Source organism: Mobula hypostoma, chromosome 7 (assembly GCF_963921235.1).
Source record: "Mobula hypostoma chromosome 7, sMobHyp1.1, whole genome shotgun sequence".
In the NCBI taxonomy this organism is placed as follows: Eukaryota; Metazoa; Chordata; class Chondrichthyes; order Myliobatiformes; family Myliobatidae; genus Mobula; species Mobula hypostoma.
In genome coordinates, this window is record NC_086103.1 from 151,708,826 (window position 1) to 151,733,723 (window position 24,898).

Below are 24,898 nucleotides of genomic sequence, written 5' to 3' on the forward strand. Positions count from 1 at the left end.
AGGCTCTGAAAACCTTCCTCACTGTCTACTACACCTAAAATCTTTGTATCATCAGCAAATTTGCTGATCCAATTTACCACATTATCATCCAGATCATTGATATAGATGACAAATAACAATGGACCCAGCACTGATCCCTGTGGCACACCACTAGTCACAGGCCCCCACTCGGAGAAGCAATTCTCTACTACCACTCTTTGGCTTCTTCCATCGAGCCAATGTCTAATCCAATTTACCACCTCTCCATGTATACCTAGCGACTGAATTTTCCTAACTAACCTCCCAAGCGGGACTTTGTCAAAGGCCTTACTGTAGTCCGTGTAGACAATATCCACTGCCTTCCCATCATCCACTTTCCTGGTAACCTCCTCGAAAAACTCCAATAGGTTGGTCAAACATGACCTACGACACACAAAGCCATGTTGACTCTCCCTAATAAGTCCCTGTCTATGCAAATGCTTGTAGATTCTGTCTCTTAGTACTCCCTCCAATAACTTACCTACTATCGACATTAAACTTACTGGCCTATAATTTCCCGGATTACTTTTCGATCATTTTTTAAACAACGGAACAACATGAGCCACTCTCCAATCCTCCGGCACCTCACCTGTAGACAGCAACATTTTAAATATTTCTGCCAGAGCCCCTGCAATTTCAACACCAGTCTCCTTCAAGGTCCGAGTGAACACCCTGTCAGGTCCCGGGGATTTATCCACTTTAATTTTCCTCAAGACAGCAAGGACCTCCTCCTTTTCGATCTGTACAGGTTCCATGATCTCACTACTTGTTTCCCTTAATTCCATAGACTTCATGCCAATTTCCTTAGTAAATACAGACGCAAAAAACCTAATTAAGATCTCCTCCATTTCCTTTGGTTCCACTCTGATCTTCAAGAGGACCAATTTTATCCCTTACAATTACTTCTGCACTCTCAAAACTTCTCCTTTGAGGGCTTCCCACCTACCGATCACATCCTTGCCAGAGAACAACCTGTCTCAATCCACGCTTTTTAGATCCTTTCTTATTTCTTCAAATTTGGCCTTCTTCCAGTTAAGAACCTCAGCCCTAGGACCAGATCTATCCTTGTCCATGATCAAGTTGAAACTAATGGTGTTATGATCACTGGAACCAAAGTGCTCCCCATACACAGACTTCCATCACCTGTCCTAACTCGTTTCTTAACAGGAGATCCAATATTGCATCCCCTCTAGTTGGTCCCTCTATATATTGATTTAGAAAACTTTCCTGAACACATTTTACAAACTCTAAACCATCTAGACCCCTAACAGTATGGGAGTCCCAATCAATATATGGAAAATTAAAATCCCTTACCACCACGATTTTATGTTTCCTGCAGTTGCTTGCTATCTCTCTGCAGATTTGCTCTTCCAATTCTCGTTGACTATTGGGTGGTCTGTAATACAATCCCACTAATGTGGCCATACCTTTCCTGTTTCTCAGCTCCACCCATAAGGACTCAGTAGACAAGCCCTCTAACCTGTCCTGCCTGAGCACTGCTGTAATATTTTCCCTAACAAGCAATGCTACTCCCCCACCTTTCATTCCTCTGCCTCGATCACATCTGAAACATCGGAACCCTGGAATATTAAGCTGCCAGTCCTGCCCCTCCTGTAGCCAAGTTTCACTAAGTGCTATAACGTCATAATTCCACGTGTCAATCCACGCCCTCAACACATCCGCCTTCCCCGCAATACTCCTAGCATTGAAATATATACACCTCAGAAGATTTTTACCACCACTCACAACCTTTCTATTAGCGGATTTGCTTGAACTTTTAACATCATTTATTTTCACCCCAGCCACACTGTCAGCTCTGGCACTCTGGTTCCCATCCCCCTGCAAATCTAGTTTAAAGCCTCCCCAATAGCACTAACAAACCTCCCTGAAAGGATATTGGTCCCCCTGTAGTTCAAGTGTAACCCGTCTCTCTTGTACAGGTCCCACCTGCCCCAGAAGAGGTCCCAATTATCCTGAAATCTGAAAACCTGCCCCCTACACCAGTTCCTCAGCCACTTGTTCATCCCCCAGAGCATTCTGTTCCTACCCTCACTGGCACGTAGCACAGGTAGCAATCCTGAGATTACCACCCTCGAGGTCCTGCTTTTCAACTTCCTACCAAGCTCCCTATACTCACTCTCCAGGACCTCCTCACTCTTCCTTGCTATATCATTTGTACCGATGTGCACCACGACATCTGGCTGATCACCCTCCCACTTCAGAATGTCATGCAATCGATCAGAGACATTCTTGACCCTGGCACCCGGGAGGCAACAAACCATCCTGGATTCTCTGTCACGACCACAGAACCTCCTATCTGTACCTCTAACTATCGAGTCCCCTATCACTATCACTCTCCTCTTTTTCCACCCTCCCTTCTGCACTGTCATACATGCCAATCTATAATTGTGCTACAAGTTCATCTACCTTATTCCGTATACTGCACACATTCAAATATAAGACCTTCAGTCCTGTATTCACCCTTTTTGATTTTGTCTGCCTTTTACATTGCAACTCATCCTGTTGACTGCGATGTTGCCCTATCATCAGCCTCTCCTGGCTAGCAGTCTCACTACACACTGACTCTGTTTGTAAACCAACAACTACTCACGCTCAGCACTGTCTCTCCAGTTCCCGTCCCCCTGATTATTTAGTTTCAACCCTCCTGAATAACTCAGTTATATAATAATACTTATACAATTTATCAATTCACATTTATTTACCTGGATGAGTGAAACCCCATTAATAAGGATAAGGAAAGAATATTTTTTTGTCTTTTTGTCATAAATACATCAAAACATAGAATGTAATGCATTGTTCGCATCAAATCAATCAGGGTGGATTATGTTGGGCAGCTCACAGGTGTCACCACACTTCCAGCACCACCATAGCATGCTACTAACTCGCACTGTACATGTTTAGAACTTAGAGGAAACCAGAATACCTGGAGGAAACCCATGCAGTCACAGGGATAACATACAAATGCCTTTAAGGCTTTGGCAGGAACTGAACCTCGATCAGATATTGCTGGCACTGTAAAGTGAAGAACTATGCTACCATCAAATATCAAAACACTTGACATGTTCTGGGTCAAAGCAGCCCTGTGTACTGGAATCCTTATTCACCACTCCACATGCTACCTCCTTCTACCAGACATGCAACAACGCTGTAGTACTTATCATCTAATAACTTCTTGTCCCCAAGTCACAAAGCTTCTTCAATCACACTGGCCAAACTCACAATTTCTAATGCTGGAAACCCAGGGGCAGTAAACACATACAAATTCATCCTTGCATCACACACCATCCCAATTTGGAATGAAACCTACACTTCTCCCTCCATTGATTTTGCCACCATCCACCTAGATATAAAAGTCAAATAATTATGCTTTATTTTATGCTTTTTAAAAAATCTGATACTTCTGTCAATCTGCATGGCATCATTAGGGAGCTAAGTATATGAATTCAGAAAATCTCTTCTTCAAAATATGTTTTCTTTTTACTTTGCTCCATATCATTTTACTTTTTACATACAAAATGGATTGTACTTGATATCTCAATGCTCATAATACCAACCTAAAAAAGCCATTCCAAAGTCTCTTCAAACCTCTTCACAATTTGCTAACCCTCTACTTTTCTGTCTCTAGCTCTGTTCAAAATTTCACTTAAAGCACATAGCTCAAAATAGTCAGTTAAAATCGAAATGAGCTTAGAAATAACTTCTCAAATTTACCATACTGACTCTTCTCAATTCCACCAAGATGCTTTACCTGAAGTTTTTGACAACAAAATTCAGCTTCATATTCTGTTTGTGACATTTGCCAAACTGTTTCTAATAAGAAGTCATATTGTGGACATACACATCTCTGCTAAGGATTGTACAGGATACCTTACTGGTGATGGCATTAACATTAACCATCAAAATATCTACTTGGTTGCAGTACAAATATATAAACACACTCAAAAAAACCATTCGAAATTAAAAATAAAAGTGATATTACCTAGAAATCCACTTATCAGTCATATGCTTTCCCTTTGAGTCTTTTATCAGGGTATGCCTGCCCAGATGATCTCTAGCAGTATCACCCAGTGACTGCCAGTGGAAGTCGCTTGACTTTCAGTGGAGAAGGCTAGAGATAACTGGAGGATAACTTGGAGCAGGACTGGTTAAAGAAGGGTCAACTTCAGATAGTATCACTTTGGCAGCACAATCATCAAGGAAGGTCTACATAAGATGGCAATGGCAGCATCATCTTCCTGAGAGATGACACCAGGTTCAGGATCACTCAAGGCAGTGCCATACTAATTCTTTATCCCCCTGCCTAGGCTGCAGTCTTCTTGCTTTGCTGCCTCATATCCTTTCCCAGACTAACTTCCATATGGTACACTTCTATATGGTAACTTCTATATGGTAACTTCTATATGGAGTCAGTATCTGAGCTGAATGACAGAGCATTAATCTTCTTCTTTATTATATTTCTACTGTCTCCTAATTAAGCATCACTTCAATTTTCAAATAGATACCCTTGTTTTAAAGCACCTCCATTTCCTCCTTCCTCCTTATTCATTTCTCCCACTCCACAACCCTCCAGAACACTTTTGCTGCTGCATGCTCTGGATCATCCCAATTTAAATGGTCCATAACCTGCAACTATGGCTTCAGCAGCCAAAGCATTAAGAACTTTGTCCTTTAACTGCTATCCCTTGCTAATTTTTTCCCCCTTAATATGCTCTCTAAAACCTCTTGGCCTCTTTTGGCAAAGATATGACCTGTTTTTAACATAAGTGGCTTGGTATCAAATTCTGAAAATCAAGGAAACTTAAGATGTTGGAAATCTAAAATAAAAACAGAAAATTCTGGAAACATTCAGCGGGTCAGGTCGACGTGAAATGTTGACACTAGACATCTTACCACACCTTTTCATTGTTTGCAAAGACAGTAAGTAGATTATGCTTTTAATCATCTGTTGAAGACCTAGGTGTAGAGCCACAAACAAATCGATCACCTCACAAACTGCAGAGTTCGTTTCTGATTGCCAACAGAGAGATTACCTCTCTGCTTTTTTCCATCTCCTCCAACAAGATCATTCCTGCAAATTTAAGAATTTGAGTCAAAGAATTAAACAACAGAGAAACATGGAATTTGGCACATTGTGTTTTGCTGGCCATTAAGCTCCTATCCTACTTTTAAGCACTTGCCCTTAGTCCTGTATGTTATGTCATTTCAAAAAGCCTTCAAAAAACTTCTAATGCTTTGATAGAATCTATCTGTATCATCCTCTCAGTGCATTCTTGATCTCAACAATGTCTGAGTGAAAATTTCTTTATTAAGTCCCCTCTAAGTGCATTCCACTCACCTCAGAACAATGCTCTCTGGTTACAGACACCTCTGCTCACCACCTACCATAACTAGGCCCCTCATAGTTTTGTATTCTTCAGTCATGTCACACCACACTATAGGAGATTTACTTGAATATTGTCTGGGATGGACAGGCTGGGTTATCCTTCTTTGGAACAGGGAAGGTTGAAGGGTGTCATAAGATGATAAAACCATAAAGCACAGGAGCAGAATGAGGCCATTCAGCCCTTTTAGTCTGCTCTGCCATTCCATTATGGTTGATCCCAGATCCCACTCGACCCCATACACCTGCCTTTTCGCCACAACCTTTGATGCCCTGACCAATCAGGAAACGATCAATTTTCACTTTAAATATACCCACGGTCTTGGCCTCCACCTTATCTAATCCTTTTAATATTCTGTAGGTTTCAATGAGATCCCTCACCACCCCGCCCCCCTGCATCCTTCTAAATTCCAGTGAGTGCAGGCCCAAAGCTGTCAAACACTCCTTATATGTTAACCCCTTCATTCCTGGAATCATCCTTGTGAATGTCCTCTGGACTCTCTCCAATGACAATGTAACATGGTCATCAGACCAAAGAGTCATTCAGCATGGAAAAAAGGCCCTAACTCTCTTGTCCCTTATTCAATGCAATGCCCTCTAGTTTTATATTTGTCTGCTAAGGATAATTCCTAGTGCCCACCCTTTCTATGGCCCTTATAATTTTGTATATCTCTCTCAGTCCCTCAGAGCCTTCATTTCTCCAAGCTAACAAGAAGTGCACACAGTACTCCAGCTATGATACAACTATTAACTTATATAATTGTACCATAACCTCCAAGCTTCTATATACTATGCCCCAACTACTGAAGATAAGTATCTTGTACACCTTCTTAAACACATAGCTATCTATGCTGCCATCTTCACGGATCCTTAGATTTTGTAGAAAAAGGTCTTTAGTTTCCTCAAATTTTCTGAGTCTTAGTAGCCTAATTAGTCTTCATTTTTCTGGATTTAATTCCACTTGCCTTTTCCCTTCCCATCTCACCAATAGATCAATATTGTTCCATAGCTGAACACACCTGTCACAATGTTTCTTTCTCTGAGTGTTATACTTCAACACCAAGGTCAGACTGTACACAACAGCTGTCCTCCCTGCTGCAGTCATAACGTACTATTTTTCTGAGAAATTAATGCTGCCATTAATTAACCAAAGTTATCTTGAAGAAACTTAAACTATTCATGGCATTGGCGCTTGCTGAGAATTGCAACTAATGGTTTGCATTGGCTGCATGTAGCAATTATGTAAATGCACAGGTAATACAAAATTTGAGGAGTAACGAACAGTCTGGTGGAGGAACTCAGTGGGTTGAGCTGCACCTGTTGGAGGAATGGAACTGCAACATTTCAGGTCAAAACCCGACATGAGGACTCAGAATAAAGTCTGTGTGCTGCTCATGTTGGCAGCAATAAGTGTGGGATGGCTGCATATACACAAACCCATACTTGCTTTCTGGGGCTTTTGTTTCTTATCTTTCTTGAATCTTACTTTGTATCCATGCCTGCACATTTCCTATTATATTGGAGCAGACTTGATGGGCTGAATGGCCTAACTTGTCCCTATGTTTTATGGTCTTCTATGGCATGCATGAAATTTCCTGGCAAAACTTTTACGATGGCATACCTTATCAAAGATCTGCTGATGACCAAAAGAAACTTTACCACTGCATTCCCTATAACTTTCCACTTCTTGAAAAGCATTTATTCAATTATTTAATATGTAGCCTTCCTTTAATTAATCCACTATTTACTTAAGAACCTACTACTGTGACACAGAAGGAAGACACTTGACCCAAAAGATCCATGCCAGTAACCATTAGAGCCAATCCCATCAATCTAATTCTTTCTCTCTATTACCCTTCTTCTGTGAGAATAAATTCCATCACATCTCAGTTTTAAATGGCAGCCCCATTATTTTGTAGCTATGTCAGTTCATTCACTAGTAGAAGGATCCCAACATCAATCCAGTCTTTCCTGCCTCAGGACTTTTCAAGTTTCAATAACATCACTTCTCATTCTTCTGAACTCCAAAGGGCACCAACCAATTGTTTTAAACCACTCATGGTAAGGTAACCCTCTCATCCCAGGAAATAGCTTAATGAATCTTTTCTGGTTTGTCTACAATGCTAGTACATAATTTTTTAAAGAGACTAAAACTATACTCAGTATGTGTGGCCTCACAAACACCCTGTACAATTGTAACAGTACTCTATTTTTAACCTCTAAACTTCCAATAAAGGCCAATATGCTAATTCCTTGCTGCACCTGCATGCTAACTTTCTATGTTTCATGCAGAGGAACACTTAGATCCCCATGTATACCACTCATTTCCATCTCTCTATATTTAGATATGTATCTGCCTTTTGATTTCTCCTACTGGAGACGATAACCTCACACTTCCTTACATTAAATTCCAACTGACAAACTTCTGCCCACTCACTCAACCAATCTACATCCTGTTACAGAATCCAAACATCCTCACTGCAGCATGCCATTTCATCTCAGCAAACTTGGTTACCCAGTCCCCTCTTCCAAATTATTTCTTCCTTATTTTTAAAATGTAGAATTCTTCAAATGTGTCATAGCTATACTTTAGATGCTATTTGAAATAAGCCATTCTGATCCCTGTTGCTTTTTCTGCTGATGAAATGGCTTAAAACAAACCTGTTAGCTATTTAAAAGATTTGCATCATAATTGTGGCCCTTAATCGTTCCCTTAAGATGTGCACACAGTATTGGAAGAAAGACAAAACATGGCAATTTTTAAAAAATAAATTTTACACAAGTAGTTCCAATTTCTTTATACACAGATACAGACACACATACACATACACACCACATGCAAAAGGAAACCATATTGTTTTGCTCTTTGCAGTGCAGGCCTGGGTTTCCAGTTGTAACGTGCTCCAAAGTACAGTAATTAAATCTGAATGATCACAGTAATAGTGTTGTTTTAAACCTAGGTCACTAATCATAACAGTATTCAATGACCAACATTACCTTGCAATTCTGAAATGTCTCTGATTCAACACTCTCATCTTTGTGTACAAATCCCAGTGTGTCCTTGTTCCTCCAGTCCTCTGTAACTTCCTTCAGGTCCCTGCATTTCTCCAATTCTGGCCAATAGATTATCAGTGACTTTCTTTGCTTCACAATTACTAGCTCTGCCCTTAATTGTCTAGGATCAAAACTCTCTACATCTCATCTCCCTCTACTCCTTTCGAATGCTTTCAAAAATCTATCAATTTGATCAACCATTTATCCAAGTATCCCCTCATGTTGCTCATTGGCTGCAAATGATCCTTTGATAATTTACAGCATTAATATTGATATACAAGTGTCAATTATTTTGTTACTTCATTTCTAACACTGGTAGAGTTCTACACATTCAGTGTGTAAGCATAACTGTGTACACTAATGCTGTAATACCACTGGAGTGTAGTATTATTTTACTTCCTTGTTTATTGCAACCAGTTAATTCAGGGATCACATCACCTTGGTCTCTGTGGCTCAGATGTTTCAGTAAGGAATTGAGAAACCTTGGTATCTTACAAAAAAAAATAACTAATACAGTTGGTTCTTTTTGCAAATAGAAGAAGAAGGTTAAAAGTTGTAATCTATCTATAAATAATTAAGCCAGAGAAGTGTAAAAACTGCAGTCTTTCATTGATTCTATTATGGTTATTAGATTGTATGCCCGCAAGAAAATGAATCATATATACAATGTGATAATAAATTTATTTTGAACTTTGAACTTTAAATAAATAAATAGTCAGGTGCCTTTTTCATATTAGCTGAATGCGGGCCTCTTTGACCAGGGCTTTCTTCTTAAGTATAAAAGAGCAAATTGCAGTTACTGGTCCGATCACTTTTTGGTTGTACAACGTGACGACATTTTATAGTTACATGACAAGACACTACCGGCAAGCAGCCAAGTAAGGCACTGAAACCCTCGAAAACACAATTTTCCTCGGCTTAGTTGACAGCTGGCTGCTAAAATCTTTGCATTTACATTGGATGTCATCCTCGCGTTTGCTCTGCACACAGCAACAGTGGACGGATAATGAAAGAAGCATCTGGCCTCAACCTGCAGTATGCAGAGGCAGTTCCAAGAGGAGACAACAGCTGAGTCACCATCACATTCATTAACTTCGCTAATTGTTTCACGCTGTGCTAAAGTCTGAATGGATCTGTTAGGGAGCAAAATCTTCCAAGTTTGCGATCGAACAAAAATACTCTTAGTAAACACGGTAACACATTGCGTCCCAATGCCCGCGAATATCGACTGACAGCGGGAAACCGGTTTACCAAAGAATTGCGTCTCGAACAACCATTCAAGTAGAAATCCATCGTTAAGAAAGGAAATAGTGGGTCAGCATCTCCCCATTTACCCCCTCTCCCCCCCCCCACTAGCCGGGCATTTTACGTTCCATTCCTAGCATCTTATTTTCTATATCAGCAAAACTTGCTGCATATAAGAATCGATTGAATTCTGGTTTCTGGGAAACAGGAGCCCCGTATCCTCTCCAGGTGGGCTCCCGCTCAAACCCGCTGAGGTGATAGGAGATCGGCCCATCCGCAGCCCGGACCCACCTGCAGGCGGATATGAGTTTACCTCGCTGCAGGGCATTAATAATAATTATAATCTCCTCCCCCCTCCCTGTAAAGTTTACGGGAGCGAGTGCACCGTCCAGCTCCGGGAACTGACCTGCTAGTCTTCGCTCCCTGACATTTTTCCACAATAAATCCCAAGCTTTGGCGGTGGAATCCTTCAGATGCTCGCTAAAAGACCTCCTCAGCGGGTGCCTTGCAGATTTCCGATGGGCCATGTCTTAATCAAAGATTTAACGCCCTTGCTACCAAGATGACAGCAACTCCATGAGATTTCCTGCGCTCCTTCTAAACTTTGCAACTCTTCGGCTCCTTAATTCACTGTCCGCCAGTGAGACGACAGACCCTCTGACAGCTGCCTGCGGTCCGTACACTTACACAGCTGCCAGTGACTCCAGGCATGACTTGGCGCTGCTGGGGCAATATGCTGCGCTGCCTGCCTGCCTTTCGGACGGCAAGGAGAGCCGGCCAGTGAGCCCCCAGCTGGACTCCGCGCTCCTTCTTCCCAGGCAGCACCGTGCCAGATGTGCTGACTTTCCCACTGACGCGAGCGATTACAGTCGCCGCTGGGAGAGGGCTGTGTCCTCTGCTGCAGCGCTCGCATGTCCCAGCAACAGATACACTCACTGACTCTGCATCTGCGGCTCAGCTCAACTCCATCTCCACAAACTTGCACTTCCTTCCAGTATTTTAATCTTGTCCTACAAAGCCCAAATCACGATTACTTACAATATAACAGATCAATGATTTAAAATTAATCTAGCAAAATATTTTTCAAGACGTAAAACCATCTTCTGTATCTGATGAAAAACAAAGGCATGATTGTTATTATTTCCCGCAGGATCTTAACTGATTTTATCTTTACCTGATAATAGATCCGATTTTAAATACATCGTAAGAAATTATGGAATAATTTGAAAATGACTTGGAGCTCATTTTTACATTAGCTGCATTTGTTGATCAATCAGCAATTTTCTTCTAAATAATGCAATTAGTAAATCAAATCTCTTATAAGACCAACACTATTTTGCTACTTAACTAAAAACGAGATACCTTATAAATGAAAAAGGAACATTTCAAAATTCACAATATGGCCACATTGTTGTTCAGTTTTTGGGGCTGGATGTTCTAACTTTGTGAAGATTTGAGTAATTATTTCCAAAAGAAGATATATCCCACAAAATGAAAATACCGCAGATACTGAAAGCATGCAATAAAAACTGAAAGTGCTGGAAATACTCAGCAGGTCTCACAGCCTCTGTGCAAAAATACATTCACCTCTGAAATGCAAAAGAGTAAATATTTCAGGTCAATGATCTTTGCCTCAGTGACTTTACAGGCCATTGATCTGTCTGATCTGTTGAGTCTGACCAGCATTTTCTCTTTTTTTTATTACAAAGGTAGATACCACTCCTTTTCAAGGTAGTGAAATGGTCAATAATCAAGTTCCAAGTCAACTAGACTTCACTTTTAAATAGAAACATAGCTGTGAGATCTTCCTTCAGTTATTCTTGCTCAAATAAGTACCAGTCTTAACAGGCAAGAGAAAATAAATCAAATTGGAAATCTCTAAACTTCGCACAATTCAGTTTTGCAGTTACATGTTGAAAAAAACTAATCGAAGAAATCACATGGAAATAGTAGCAATACACGTGACGCAGGAAAGTAGAAATTGGGAACTGACATACAACTTGAGGGAACTGTGCTGAAATTCCGGATTTATTCCTTCTGTTACTTTGCTGGGATTGAATCTTTGCCAGCATGATCAGTTACATTGCGGGCTGCTGCTTATCTCCACTTTGTACTTATCACAGCAGCAGAGTGCAGCAAGTGCAAATTCATTTAATCTTTCTCAGGGATTGTTTACCTTTCTCACCATAATAATTTTCATTTGGCACAGTGCAATGAAAATCCTATGTAAATTAGACTCAAAAGCCTTTTACAATGTCACAGGACTGCTCAATGCAATGTTAGATGTGCAAAGAAATAACAGGGATTCAGGCCTGCAGGAAAGGAGCAGGGAGAAAAAAAATGTTTGCAGCATTTATAGATCCATAAAAATCATCTAGATACACCTAGATACAAACAGCTGCAATATTATAAAAATCAACAACATTTGTAAGATATGTTATTACACCTACATAGAAAACAAGTCTCTAGTACTCAGTCTCTCCTCAAAGAACTTTAAAGATGAAAAAGCAAGATAAGAGGAAATAGTAAAAAAATTAGTTTGGTTAACATAAGAATATAAGTAACAGGAGCAGAGGTCAGTCAATCCTGTTCTGGTATTCAATTCCCACTATTACGTAATAACATTTCCCTTAATTCCTCTGGTGCACAGATGTTTATCAATGCCCACCATAAATATATGTGATCGCTGATATATATTGGTTGCAGAATTTCAAAGAAAGAAGTAATATCTCCTCTACCTTTAAATAGCTACTCCCTTAACTTGAGATTATGCCTCTCAATTTTAGACTCTCCAGCTAGAGACAAGGGACTCTTAGCTTTTATGTGAAAAGCCGTTTCAAAATCTCATATACTGTATTTTAATGTGATGACCTTTTATTTTTCTAAATTTCAACTTATACTAACTTATCTCTCCTCTATGGCCAAAATAGTTCTAGCTTATTTACACTACACTATCTTCAAGACACATATAGAAACTGAAGCTATTATACAGTACCCCAGGTGTGGTTTCATCAAAACCCCATGCAGATACAATTGCACTTTGTTATCCTTGCACCAAAGGCCAATATATGCCATTTAATTTTTAAGTAAGCACTTCTCCTACCTGCCTAATAACTGTGTTTCACACATATCACAACCTATATATTTTTAAAAATGTATTACTTTTCTGCTCTTAAATACATTTTTTTTCAATGTTCTTCCCATTAAGGTAAATAATCCTACATTTTCCACATTTTACATTTATTTCCCACTCCCATAAACTGTCCCCATTTCCTTCCAAATTCTTTGAAATCTCCTTGTAGATTAAGGGACTCCTGGATAGGTACATGGAGCTTAGAAAAATAGAGGGCTATGGGTAACCCTAGGTAATTTCTAAAGTACGTACATGCTCGGCACAGCATTGTGGGTCAAAGGGCCTATATTGTGCTGTAGGTTTTCTATGTTTTATTTTCTCACCAGTTTAGTATCATTAAAATATGGATACATCATACCTTTGTCATTAAACATATTGCTTGTCTGTAGCACCAAACAGTGGTTGTCTTACACTGAGTTCTGCTTCCACAATTCAGTCTGCTGAATTCAATGGATAAATTACATAGGCAGAATGCAAAGTGTTAATTTTACTATAAGGTGGGTTAAATGCTGCCAACTAGGAAGAATTTCCAGGTTCCCTTTTCACTTGATCTTTTAAAAATATTTTAAACACCTGAAACCCCAGTACTCAAAAAATTGTGAATGCTGGAAATATAAAATAAAAATGGAAAAACTGTAAATACTCAGCAGGTCAGGCAGCATTTTTGGAAAAAGAAATCGAGTTAAAATTTTAGGCCTGAAATATTGACACTATTTGTCTTTCCATAGATACTGACTATTTCCAGTGTATCCTATTTTTATTTTGAAAGCCCAAGCTCTGGGCATTCTGGTACCATAATATCAGTTTTCCCAAAATTAATCCATTTATTCCCACACTTTGTTTTCTGCCCTTTAAACGATTCTTCAGCTATTCAAAGGTATTAAACTCAGTCCAAAAGAGTCTCAACGATGCTGATTTTATGAATGGAGAAGTCAGTTGGTGAAGTTTTATGATGTTTCTCAGAATATGGATCCTAAATAACCAAAGGCAGGCTGAAGGAAGTACAGCTACTGAAGGAGCCAGAGCTGGAAGGTTTCAGAGATCTGTGAGAGATAGGGGATGGGAATTGATTGACAGAAGGACCACGGAGGGACAAAACCTTGTCGAGATGAAACACATGACAAACAGATCTTTCTTGAACAGATTGGAAGTTAAATTACGTCAGTACAAACAGACATACCTATGTATCTTCAACAGATACTACTGCCATGATGGCAATTTTTATGATGTAGTTTCCTTGGCTTCAGAAATAGCTGACCTAATAAATACTATTTAAATATATAGAACAGGACTCTTTATAAATCTTGACTAACTACTTATTGTGTATCATTCTCAAATCTGTTTTCTATTGAGGTCTAGACTTTATTTGATTCAATACTGTAGCGAAAAGCAAAAATAATTTTCTCTAACCACTTGTGTATTCAAGAAACACATTGACAAGCAGAAGAAAAAGAGAAAATTGGGGATTTGACTACATTCTTCATGGTGCCCCAAGGTTCAGAGATCAGGGTTACAGCTTTCAGCAATACTCATTGGGGACAACACAGACTTGAGAAGCAAGATTTTGTGTTTTCCCCCTAATATTTGCTTAATAAACCACAGAAAATTCTTTCTGCCCCTGCTACATAACAGACAATCATCACATTGAAAAAGGTCAAAAGTCAAACCAAGTCCCTGTCAAGGGACTATAACCATACTGAGAATTAGTATGAGTAATTAATCATACACATGCTGGCTATAGAACAACCCAATAATTGATCAATTATTATTTTTGCCAAACCCATTGGAAATGCCAGTTCTTAGATCCTGTGATCATTGGCCAGTATCATCCACATGGTTGAAATGCTGTCAGAACTTCTCAATTAAATAAACCCAAAGTAAATACATCTATTATTGTCCACAAATAGCATGTGGTAGGGAAATGCTTGACCTTATAATCTAGCAGATATAGTGGCCATTCTCCCAATGAAATTATTCTGTGATTATCTGGGAGTAAAATTTCAAGACATTTCCTGGCATCTCTGGCTGTCCTGTCATTCCTTTGATTGCTACATTTCCTGTAAATCTTTAACAAGGCTTATATCCTGACTGCCCCCACTTCTCCCAATGGGACCAAACAGATCTTTGCTCTTTTAAATTAGTTTGACCTGATTATCTAATTCCATTTTAAATTCATTTAATTTCCATACAATTGGGAAATATGTCAATGTTTTAAATTTATTTTTCCATTTACTTCCATCTACTCTGCTTCATCTCAGTGGATGGATGATCTGCGTAGAACTCTCCCTGGCAATCATGTACCAATGGGACTTCATGACTAGGTAGCTGAATATGTGATTTAAATGTGTAATCTTAGGAACCTTGGCCTTCAGCAGCAATGTACTGTTTCACTCTTCAGCCAAAATCATTGGTAGTATTTTTACTTTGGAGTAAACAAGTTGTAAACTCAACATCCCCTCTGGTTTATTGATCAAAGTTCTCATCCTAGTTGTTCAGTACAGTATTGTGGATGTGCAGCACTGTCAGGATTAATCTTTTGAATTTGTGTTATAATCAGGTTCTTCCTACCTGTTCATAACTACAGTATTTATGGAACCTTTATAATTCTATCTCACTCTCTACCATTCTGATGCACACTCTATCAATGCTCTTTTCCACCTCTGCTTCCTTTAGAGATTCATTCGAGCAATAATTTATTACTGGTAATATTATTCTGGGGCATGTAAAGTGCATGCGTGAAGATTGGGTGCACCATCCATGAGTAAAACACAGAGGAACAGATTCAATGATACCTTCAACATGGTTTACAAAATTATTTCCTGACAAAGAAACCTGCTAAAATACAGGTTTTATAGTGAATTAATCCCAATTATACACAAAAGTATATAAATTAAAGGGAATCAAAATAAAATTTAATAAGACTTAAAGAATAAGATGCAGCTAAAGCAGTCTCCATAAAGAATGCAATCTCCTTACTAGATAAACAAGAAACACAATCCTAAACATAAAATTCAGACGTAACATAACACTGCACACAGAGCTTGCCAGAGGTATCCATCCATAAGATTGTTTCTTGGTTCCATTTTCCGATGACAGTGTTTGTCTAAAGTAGCATTTAATTTGCAATGAATGTCCTCTACAGGGGCAGAAAATTGTTTAGATTCCACCTCTGACCACCCATCTCATCACTATTATATTCTGTGTGGTCTGCAGCCGTATCTTGCTTGGCATTTTAATGCTAATTGTCCAGTCTTTATCTAATAAAAGGACATATTTTAGGTCTTACTTGTGCTTAGAACTAACAAAACACAGTCTTACAGATTTTACTTCAAGGAAGAGAACCATATTTGTAAAATATCTCAGTGGAATTGTTCAATGTTCATTGCTTTAAAAAAAATCCCTCTCTTAGGAACGTACAATATGTACTTTTGTGAATTTTACTGGGATGCTCTAAAATATTAAAAGTGTTTTACTTTCAAGATTCAAAAAACTTTGGAATGTAATGCAATTTTAATTTGGAATGTTTAAATATTACAGCAGGTACTGTATGGGTAACAATACACTAAGAGGTGGCAGTGTTTTATAAGATGCCTGAAAATACCTGAATCAGGTTTATTATCACATGACATACAGGATGTCATGAAATTTGTTGCTTTGTGGCAGTAGAAGGCCATATAAAATGAGGATCGTTGCAGTAATTTAAGATAGATAGATATTTTATTTATCCCAAAGGAAATTACAGTGTCACAGTAGCATTACAAGTGCACAGATTATGCAAACATACAGATATTAGAAGAGAAGTAAGAAAGAATTAAAAAAAAGTTACCTCAAACAGTCTAACAGGAGGGGGTCATCGGTTCCCTGGCTGTAAGTTGACTCATTACAGAGACTAATGGCCGAGGGTAAGAATGACCTTGTATGGTGCTCTTTGGAGCAGCCCTGTTGTCTTAGTTTATTACTAAAAGTGCTCCTGTATTCAGCCAAGGTGGCATGCAGAGGGTGAGAAACTTTATCCAGAAAGAGTTAAAGAGTTTTTAAGAGATAAAATCCAAAGAACTCTATTAATGCTTTATGAATAAGTCGAACTGATGTGTAAGTTAGTCATCATGGTCAACACATAATGAAGGTAAAGCACAATAGGCTGCATTCCTAAGTAGCACATAAAACTGTCACTCTTGCAATCAATTAAATATAGATTCAGAAATAAATATTATAACCTAGGATCTATTATTTTGCCTGCTTCACTGACAAAGAATTTTCTGCTTGATTACGCTTCAGAATAATTCTCCTGTTCCTTGACATTTTGCATTATTTTGGGAAAGGGAGTCAAGAAATAGTTGGAAACATCCTTGCTCTCAGCTAACTTTGAAAAGGCACATTTCATTCAGACATTTGGTAATGCTTGGATAGGGTTTGCTGTATATACTGTGTAATATCAGTATGTAACTATTAGCAGCTAGCGGTTATTGAGCCCTTATCATTAAGGCCAATAGCAAAAAACTTCGATAATTATTGTTCTTGTAAAACACTTCAAGGCCGACCAAAATACATTCTAAGAAGAATATTTATGTATTAGAAAGAAATTGCTTCCTTGCAAAGACCCAAAATAGACTTTTGTTTCACATTCTGAATCTTACACTCAATACAATATATTGTTATTTCTAATATTTCTAATTGGAGTTCATGTTTTATATTGACAGCACTTTCCGCATATCTATGAATTATACAAGAACTTTTCTTGCACAATTCAGTTATTTGTAGGAAAGACCTCTGCTGCAATAAGCAAAATATAAAATGCAAACAGTCCTGCTTTTGCCGATTTATATACAATAAATCTAGTAGAATGAAAATAATAACATGCCAATGTTCGTCCATGTGGTTTTCTGGTGGACACTGGATGCGTTCCAAATGTGGTGCATAATAAATTAATGAAATATTTGGCTACTTCAATTATTCAGCACTATGTTTTGAGTGCAGAATGGAATATTAGACATGATGCAGCATTTGGAAGGCAGATTCACAGAAATCCTTGGAGTTCCAATGTTCTCTAAACATTTAAAGACCAATTCTAGCCAATTAAGCCTAGGCTGGTTTACTCATTATCTAACAGAGAAATACATTGCCTGTTTTATATCACAATCAATATCAATTAGTTATTTGAAAACAAGATAAATAAGACAATTTATAAATCCAACTGAATTAAAGGAAGTTAATAATTGTTGGCTTATTGTGCCCTTTCTAGTCAGAGTCCATTCTCAACTTCAGAATGTGTCACATTCTGTAAATCAATACTTTTACCCCTCTGCTTCAGGTGAATTGATACAGGAAAACAGCAGTGTGCTCAGAAGTTAGGTAAATATATCTTGTAATTGTTCTAATAATGGATGTGTTTTAGCTTTAACTACACAATTTCTGAGTTGCCAAGCCAATTTGATAATCACAAGTCAAATAGTAGAAAAGAGCAAGCTGGAGTAAGAATGTTAAGAGGATGGAAAATGTTTAGACATAGCAAGGAACACCCTAGGAAAATGCATTTAAATCATTTTTAAAAAAGTTTTGTTTGATATTGTTCCTGTGAAGTGCCTTGCGATATTTTTGCATGTCAAGGTTACTGCTATTAGTTTTGGGCTGCCGGATTATGAGGTAAAAGTATATTCTTTTCCTGTCAGGCTCAGGTACATTTTTAAAGCACATTTCCAACATAGGATTGCATTTAGCATTACAATGGCATTGAAACTGTCAATGTTTGCTGTCATTACTTTGTGAAGCTGTCAGCAACTTCCAAATCTTATACATCTGCAGCAAAGTGTGGAAATTCAGTAGTTGCTGTAGATTTTTATTTGCTTTTTAGCAAGATGTGGTGTTTTTCAGTTTCCTCCAGACACAAGTAGATTGAGAGGATGTTTGAAAGTTAAAATTCTCTTAAAATGCTATGTGTTATTGCATGTGTTTTAAAATATTTTATTTCTAATGGGGTAAAATTCCTCAGGTCTTCTTCATTTTTATTTTGTAAAGGGCTTCCTGAAAATTTCAGCAGCTACAATGTAGAACAAATCATAGTAGGAAATAACAATAGGAAGAACATCAAACATCAGTCACATAGACCCAGTATTCAAAAATCCCCTCCTGAAAAACTTTTGTATCTTTACTTTGATCCCTCCTCACTTTTAGACTCTCCTTATAAAACACCAAAGATGAAGCATAAATATTAATATACACTGTATCTTTGTATTCCACTGACTTACTGCCCATGGATCTGCAGACTCATGATGCTGGCCATTATTACTTGGAGTGTTGGTAAACATCACAAGTCCCTCCAGTTCTATGAGTCCTGCTTGCCTTGAAAGGGATTACTTTTGATGTTTTGCGCCGGCAAGTAATAAAATATTGCCAGAGCTGAGGTCAGGGAAGGGAACATCATGCTCAGGAAGGTGGGTAGATTAATGATTGAAACTGGAGTTCAGAGAGCTTACTTGTGTCAAGCTGCAGCATACAATATCAGCTGAAACCTACATTGAAGAAGTAATATCCTTGGAGGAATATCCAGCACTACAGCCTTAGAGTAATCGTCACTGATGCTAGTGGTAGCCACATTTTACTGTTACCTGTGAGAAGCCCTTGCTCGTACTGCAAATAGCAAGATGTTAATGTACTCCAAAGAAGTTAAATTCATTAAAGACTTACTGAAGAAAAAAGAGAGCAACACGGTGTAATAAAAAATGGAAAGCAGTTCTTCCTCCTTTTTCGTAAGAATTCTTACGGAAATGTTAAGAAATTTCACCCAGTACTTATCACCTGCGTCCTCATTTGATTTGAATATTTATTCAGTTAATTTCCTTGTCACCTGCAATTATTTCTTTATATATTCTCTTTTTTTTCTGAAGGGGGAGAATATGATTTTTGCCTCAGAGTAAGTGTAACAATACTTTGTGCACTTAGGAGAATTATGAGCATCTTTTGTTTTCTTTTGTGTATATCAGACTATATATTCACTACAAATGTATACGAGTGATACTTTAATAATTTGTTCTAAACAAGTTAACAATCTAGTTAAATCAGTATATTATTGGAAATCAAAGCACGTGAGAGGTTGACAATAATTCTGAGAACAATTTCTGTAGAACTGTAATTTGAAATTTAAAAACGCAAACACGAGGAAATCTGCAGATGCTGGAATTTCAAGCAACACACATAAAAGTTGCTGGTGAACGCAGCAAGCCAGGCAGCATCTCCAGGAAGAGGTACAGTCGACGTTTCGGGCCAAGACCCATAAATTTGGATTTCAATGATGTGATATTATAGTATTCAAAACTGAAATGCAGGAGGATGCTCTTTAAATTGGTGCAAGTATATTTACCCACCACTTTTCTCCACACCATTCCTCTATGCCTCAATGACTACCAACCAGTAGCACTCACATCTACGGTGTTGAAATGCTTTGAGAGGTTGGTCATGGCGAGAATCAACACCTGTCTCGGGAGAACCTGCAACCACTGCAGTCTGCCTACTGCCACAATAGGTCTACGGCAGACGTGATCTCAATGGCTCTCCACGCAGCCTTGGATCACCTTTGTCAGGATGCTGTTTGTTGACTTTTGCTCAGCATTTAACACCATCACTCCTACAGTCCTGATCGAACCTCTGCAACTGGATCCTCAACTTCCTAAGCAGAAGACCACAATCTGTGCGGATTGGAAAGAACATCGTCACCTTGCTGACAACTAACGCTGCCACTCCACAGGGATGTATGCTTAGCCTACTGCTCCACTCTCTCTGCACCCATGACTGTGTGGCCAGGTATGCTTATACATCATGTATAAATCTGCTGATGATACAACCATTGTAGGCAGAATTTCAGATGGTGATAAAAGGGCGTACAGGAGTGAAATATACCAGTTAGTTGAGTGTGTCACTGCAACAACCTTGCACTCAATGTCAGCAAGACCAAAGAGCTGATTGTAGGCTTCAGGAACGTTAAGATCAATCACAAACAAGAGAAAATCTGCAGATGCTCCAAATCCAAGAAACACACAGAAAATGCTGGAGGAACTCAGCAGGCCGGGCAGCATCTATGGAAAAGAGTACAGTTGACATTTTGAGCTGAGGCCCTTCATCAGGACTGAAAAGATGAGGAGTCGGAGTAAGAAAGTGGGGGGAGGGGAGGAAGAACCACAAGGTGATAGGTGAAACCAGAAGTGGGAAGGAAAGGGGTGAAGTAAAGAGCTGGGAAGTTGATTGGTGAAAGAAATAAAGTGCTGGAGAATTGGGAATCTGATAGGAATCTGAAGGCCATGGAAGAAAGAAAAGGGGGAGGAGCACCAGAAAGAGGTGATAGGCAGGTAAGGAGATAAGGTGAGAGAGGAAAATGGGTATGGGGAATGCTAAGGGGTGGGTGGCATAATGGAAGTTTGAGAAATCGATGTTTATGCCATCAGTTTGGAGGCTACTCAGATGGGATATAAGGTGTTGCTCCTCCAACCTGAGTATGGCTTCTTTGCGACAGTAGAGGAGGCTGTGGATTGACATGTGGGAATGGGAGTGGGAAGTGGAATTAAAATTCGTGGCCACTGGGAGATCCTGGTTTTTCTGGGGTAGGTGCTCGGCGAAGTGGTATCCCAATCTGTGTCAGGTCTCACCGACACTGGGAGACCACGCTGGCAGCACTGTATACAGTAGGTGACCCTAACAGACTCACAAGTGAAATGCTGCTTCACCTAGAAGGACTGTTTGGGGCCCTGAATGGTAGTGAAGGAGAAGGTATAGGGACAGGTGTACACTTGTTCTGCTTGCAAGGAAACAAACCAATCCTCATGGAGGGATCAGAAGTAGAGAAAGTGAGCAATTTGAAGTTCCTGGGTGTCAGTATCTCTGAGGGCCTAACCCGGTTGCAACATACTGATGCAGCTATAAAGAAGGCAAGACAGTGGCTATATTTCATTTGGAGTTTGAGGAGGTTGGTTTGTCAACTAAAAGATTTGAAAACTTCTACAAATGAACCATGGAGAGCATTCTGACTGGCTGCATTACTGTCTGGTATGAGGGGGCTACTGCACAAGATCGAAATAAGTTGTAGAAACTTGTAAAATTAGTCAGCTCTATCACGTGTACCAGCCTCTGAGTATCCAAGACATCTTCAAAGAGTGGCGCTTTAGGAAGGTGGCGTCCTTCATTCAGCATTCCCACCGCCCAGGACATACTCTCTTCACACTGTTACCGTTGGGAAGGCTCACACTCAGTGATTCAGGAACAGGTTTTCCCCTTCTGCTATCCGATTTCTAAATGAGCATTGAACCAATGGACACGACCTCACTACTCTTTTATTTCTGTTATTTTGCATTACTTATTTTAACTTAATGATTTAATAGACATATATACTTAACACAGTTTTTTTGTTTTCTCTATTTTTATTTATCATGTATTTGATTGTACTGCTGCAGTAAAGTTAGCAAATTTCACAACATATTTGGTGATATTAAATCTGATTCTGATTCTGATTTCTGACATAGGGATGGAGACAGTACTCGGTAAGTTACCACGGAGTCTGATGTATACTAGTATCCTTGTGGGAACATCAGTACATCATCCTTCCCCACTAAATCACAAGCTGAAACAAGTCCCTTCCCTAAACAATCTGTAAAAAATGTTTTCAGAGTTACCAGTTGCTGTCTCCTGTATCCTAGCATTTCTAATTGCGAATTCCTTTTTCGCCCTTTTAAAGCTCATCTCCATGGCCGAAGCAATAGAAAGATAGAGCAGAAATATTTCTAATAGAATTTTAAATACATAATTCCTCACATAGTATTTTGAGAAGGTCTTTGAAATATGAGTGCAGAAAGAGAAGTTACTGGCAGGGAATGCTGTACTACTGGGAACAGCAATACTATATGCTTTGAAAGTGCAATCCATTTCCCTGCAGAGGGTAAAATCATTGTTAGTCAGTGGAAACCAATGACCTCTTTAAAGTGATGTTAAGGACTATTCAGCTAATCATAGATTTGAGAATTCTAATATATTTTACATCCTATTTTTAGATTGCATTACAAAACCTAATTACCTGAGAGGAATCCTTAACCACACTGAATAAGTGAACAAATATCAGGTAATCTACAAACTAAAATGAAACTCACCCATTCATGCAATACTAAAAAGTGGTTCTGCAATTTTTGGAGCAAATCAGGATTAATTCAAACCAAGCAATCAATATGGGTAGTTGCCAAGTTATCATAGAAAAGTTGTAACTTCAGTGAATACTAAAAAAGTTGATTGGAGAGAATTAATAGCTGAATAGAATGGAGATAACAATGGACTGTTCAATGTCAATATTAAATTTCATCATAACCATTTTCTTTAGTCTTTAAATTCAGATCATGGAGCTATGTTTCTATATGCTAGAATAGTTTTACACAAATGACGAAAGACCATAAGTCGTAGGAACAGAATTAGACCATTTGGTCCGTCAAGTCTGCTTTGCTATTCCATCATGGCTGATCTCTCTCAACCCCATTATTCTACCTTCTCCCCATAACCTTTGACAACCTTACTAATCAACAAATCTATCAACCTCTGCTTTAAATATACCAAATGACTTGACCTCCACAGCCATCTGTAGTAATGAATTCTATAGACTCACCACCCTCTGGCTAAAGAAATTCCTCCCTCATCTCTGTTCTAAAGGGATGTCCTTCTATTCTAAGGCTGTGTCCTCCGGTCCTAGACTTCCCCACTATAGCAAACATCCTCCTTATATCCACACTACATAGGCTTTTCAAAATTCAATAGGTTTCGATAAGATCTCCCTCATTCTTTTAAAATCCAGCTAGCACAGGCCCAGGACCATTAAATACTCGTCATACATTAACCCTTTCATTCCCAGGATCATTCTCGTGAACCTCCTCTGGACCTTCTCCAATGCCAGCACATCCTTTCTTAGATAAGGTCCCCAAAACTGCTCTCCAATACTCCAAGTGTGGTCTAATCAATGCCTTATAAAACCTCAGCATTACATCCTTGCTTTTATATTCTCATCCTCTCGAAATGAATGATAGCATTGCATTCCCTTCCTTACTACCATCTCAACCTGCAAGATAACATAGGGAATCCTGTATGAGGAATCCTAAATCCCTCTCCACCTCTAATTTCTGAATTTTCTCCCCGTTTAGAACCTAATCTACACCCTTGTTCCTTCCACCAAAGTGAATGACCGTACACTTCCCTATAGTGTATTCCATCTGGAACTTCTTTGCCCATTCTCCTAATCTGTCCAAGTCCTTCTGCAGACTCCCTGCTTTTTCAACAGCACCTGCCTCTCCACCTATTTTTGTATTGTCCACAAATGTGGCCATCATTCTGTAATCTAGATCATTGACACAGAAAATTGTGAAAATCTGAGGATCAGAATCAAAATTATATCATTGGTATGTCATGAAATTTGCAGCAGCAGTACACTGCAATACTTAAGAATAAAAAAGCTATAAATTACAATAAGAAATATTTTTTAAAAATTAAATTAGGTAAGTAGTGCAAAAAGAGAGAAAAACGTTATTGAGGTAGTGTACGTAGGTTCACTTTCCATTCAGAAATCTGATGGTGGTGAGGAAGAAGCTACTCCTAATGCAGTGAGTGTATATCTTCAAGCTCTTGTACTTCCTCCTTGATGGTAACAATGAGAAACGGGCATGATGGTGTTGAACGTTGAGCTGAAAACAACAAACAGCAGCTTGACATAGGTATTGCTATTATCCAGGTAATCCAAGGCCAAGTGGAGGGTCAGTGAGACTACATCTGCTGTAGTCCTATTGTGGGAATAGGCAAATTGCAATGGATCCAGGTCCATGTGTCGGCAAGAGTTGATTATGGCCATGACCAACCTCTCAAAGCACTTTATCACAAAAGATGTGAGTGCAACACCATGTAATTTTATACTGATTTGGCCATTTCGCATTAATCTCTTACAATCGTTTAAAATGGATATGAGACATCTGATAAATGTACATGAAGCAATCAATAGTTCTTCTGGGCTTCCTCAGCTAAATTCAATACTATTCAGC

At 38.9% G+C, this 24,898-nt stretch overlaps 1 protein-coding gene across 8 annotated transcripts in view; it reads right to left on the reverse strand.

Annotated features, from left to right (window-relative positions):
- Positions 1-24,898, reverse strand: part of stard13b (StAR related lipid transfer domain containing 13b) — a 458,491-nt gene that overhangs the window by 182,665 nt on the left and 250,928 nt on the right. Inside the window, exon 1 of one of the 8 annotated variants that reach the window (XM_063054304.1) lies at positions 10,125-10,388. The exons of 6 other annotated variants lie outside the window; for them this stretch is intronic. In XM_063054304.1, the coding sequence (XP_062910374.1) occupies positions 10,125-10,245 (121 nt within the window). In that variant the 5' untranslated portion in view covers positions 10,246-10,388. Of the gene's footprint in view, positions 1-10,124; positions 10,389-24,898 lie in introns of those variants that run through there. One more of the 8 variants, XM_063054306.1, reaches the window with a different exon arrangement.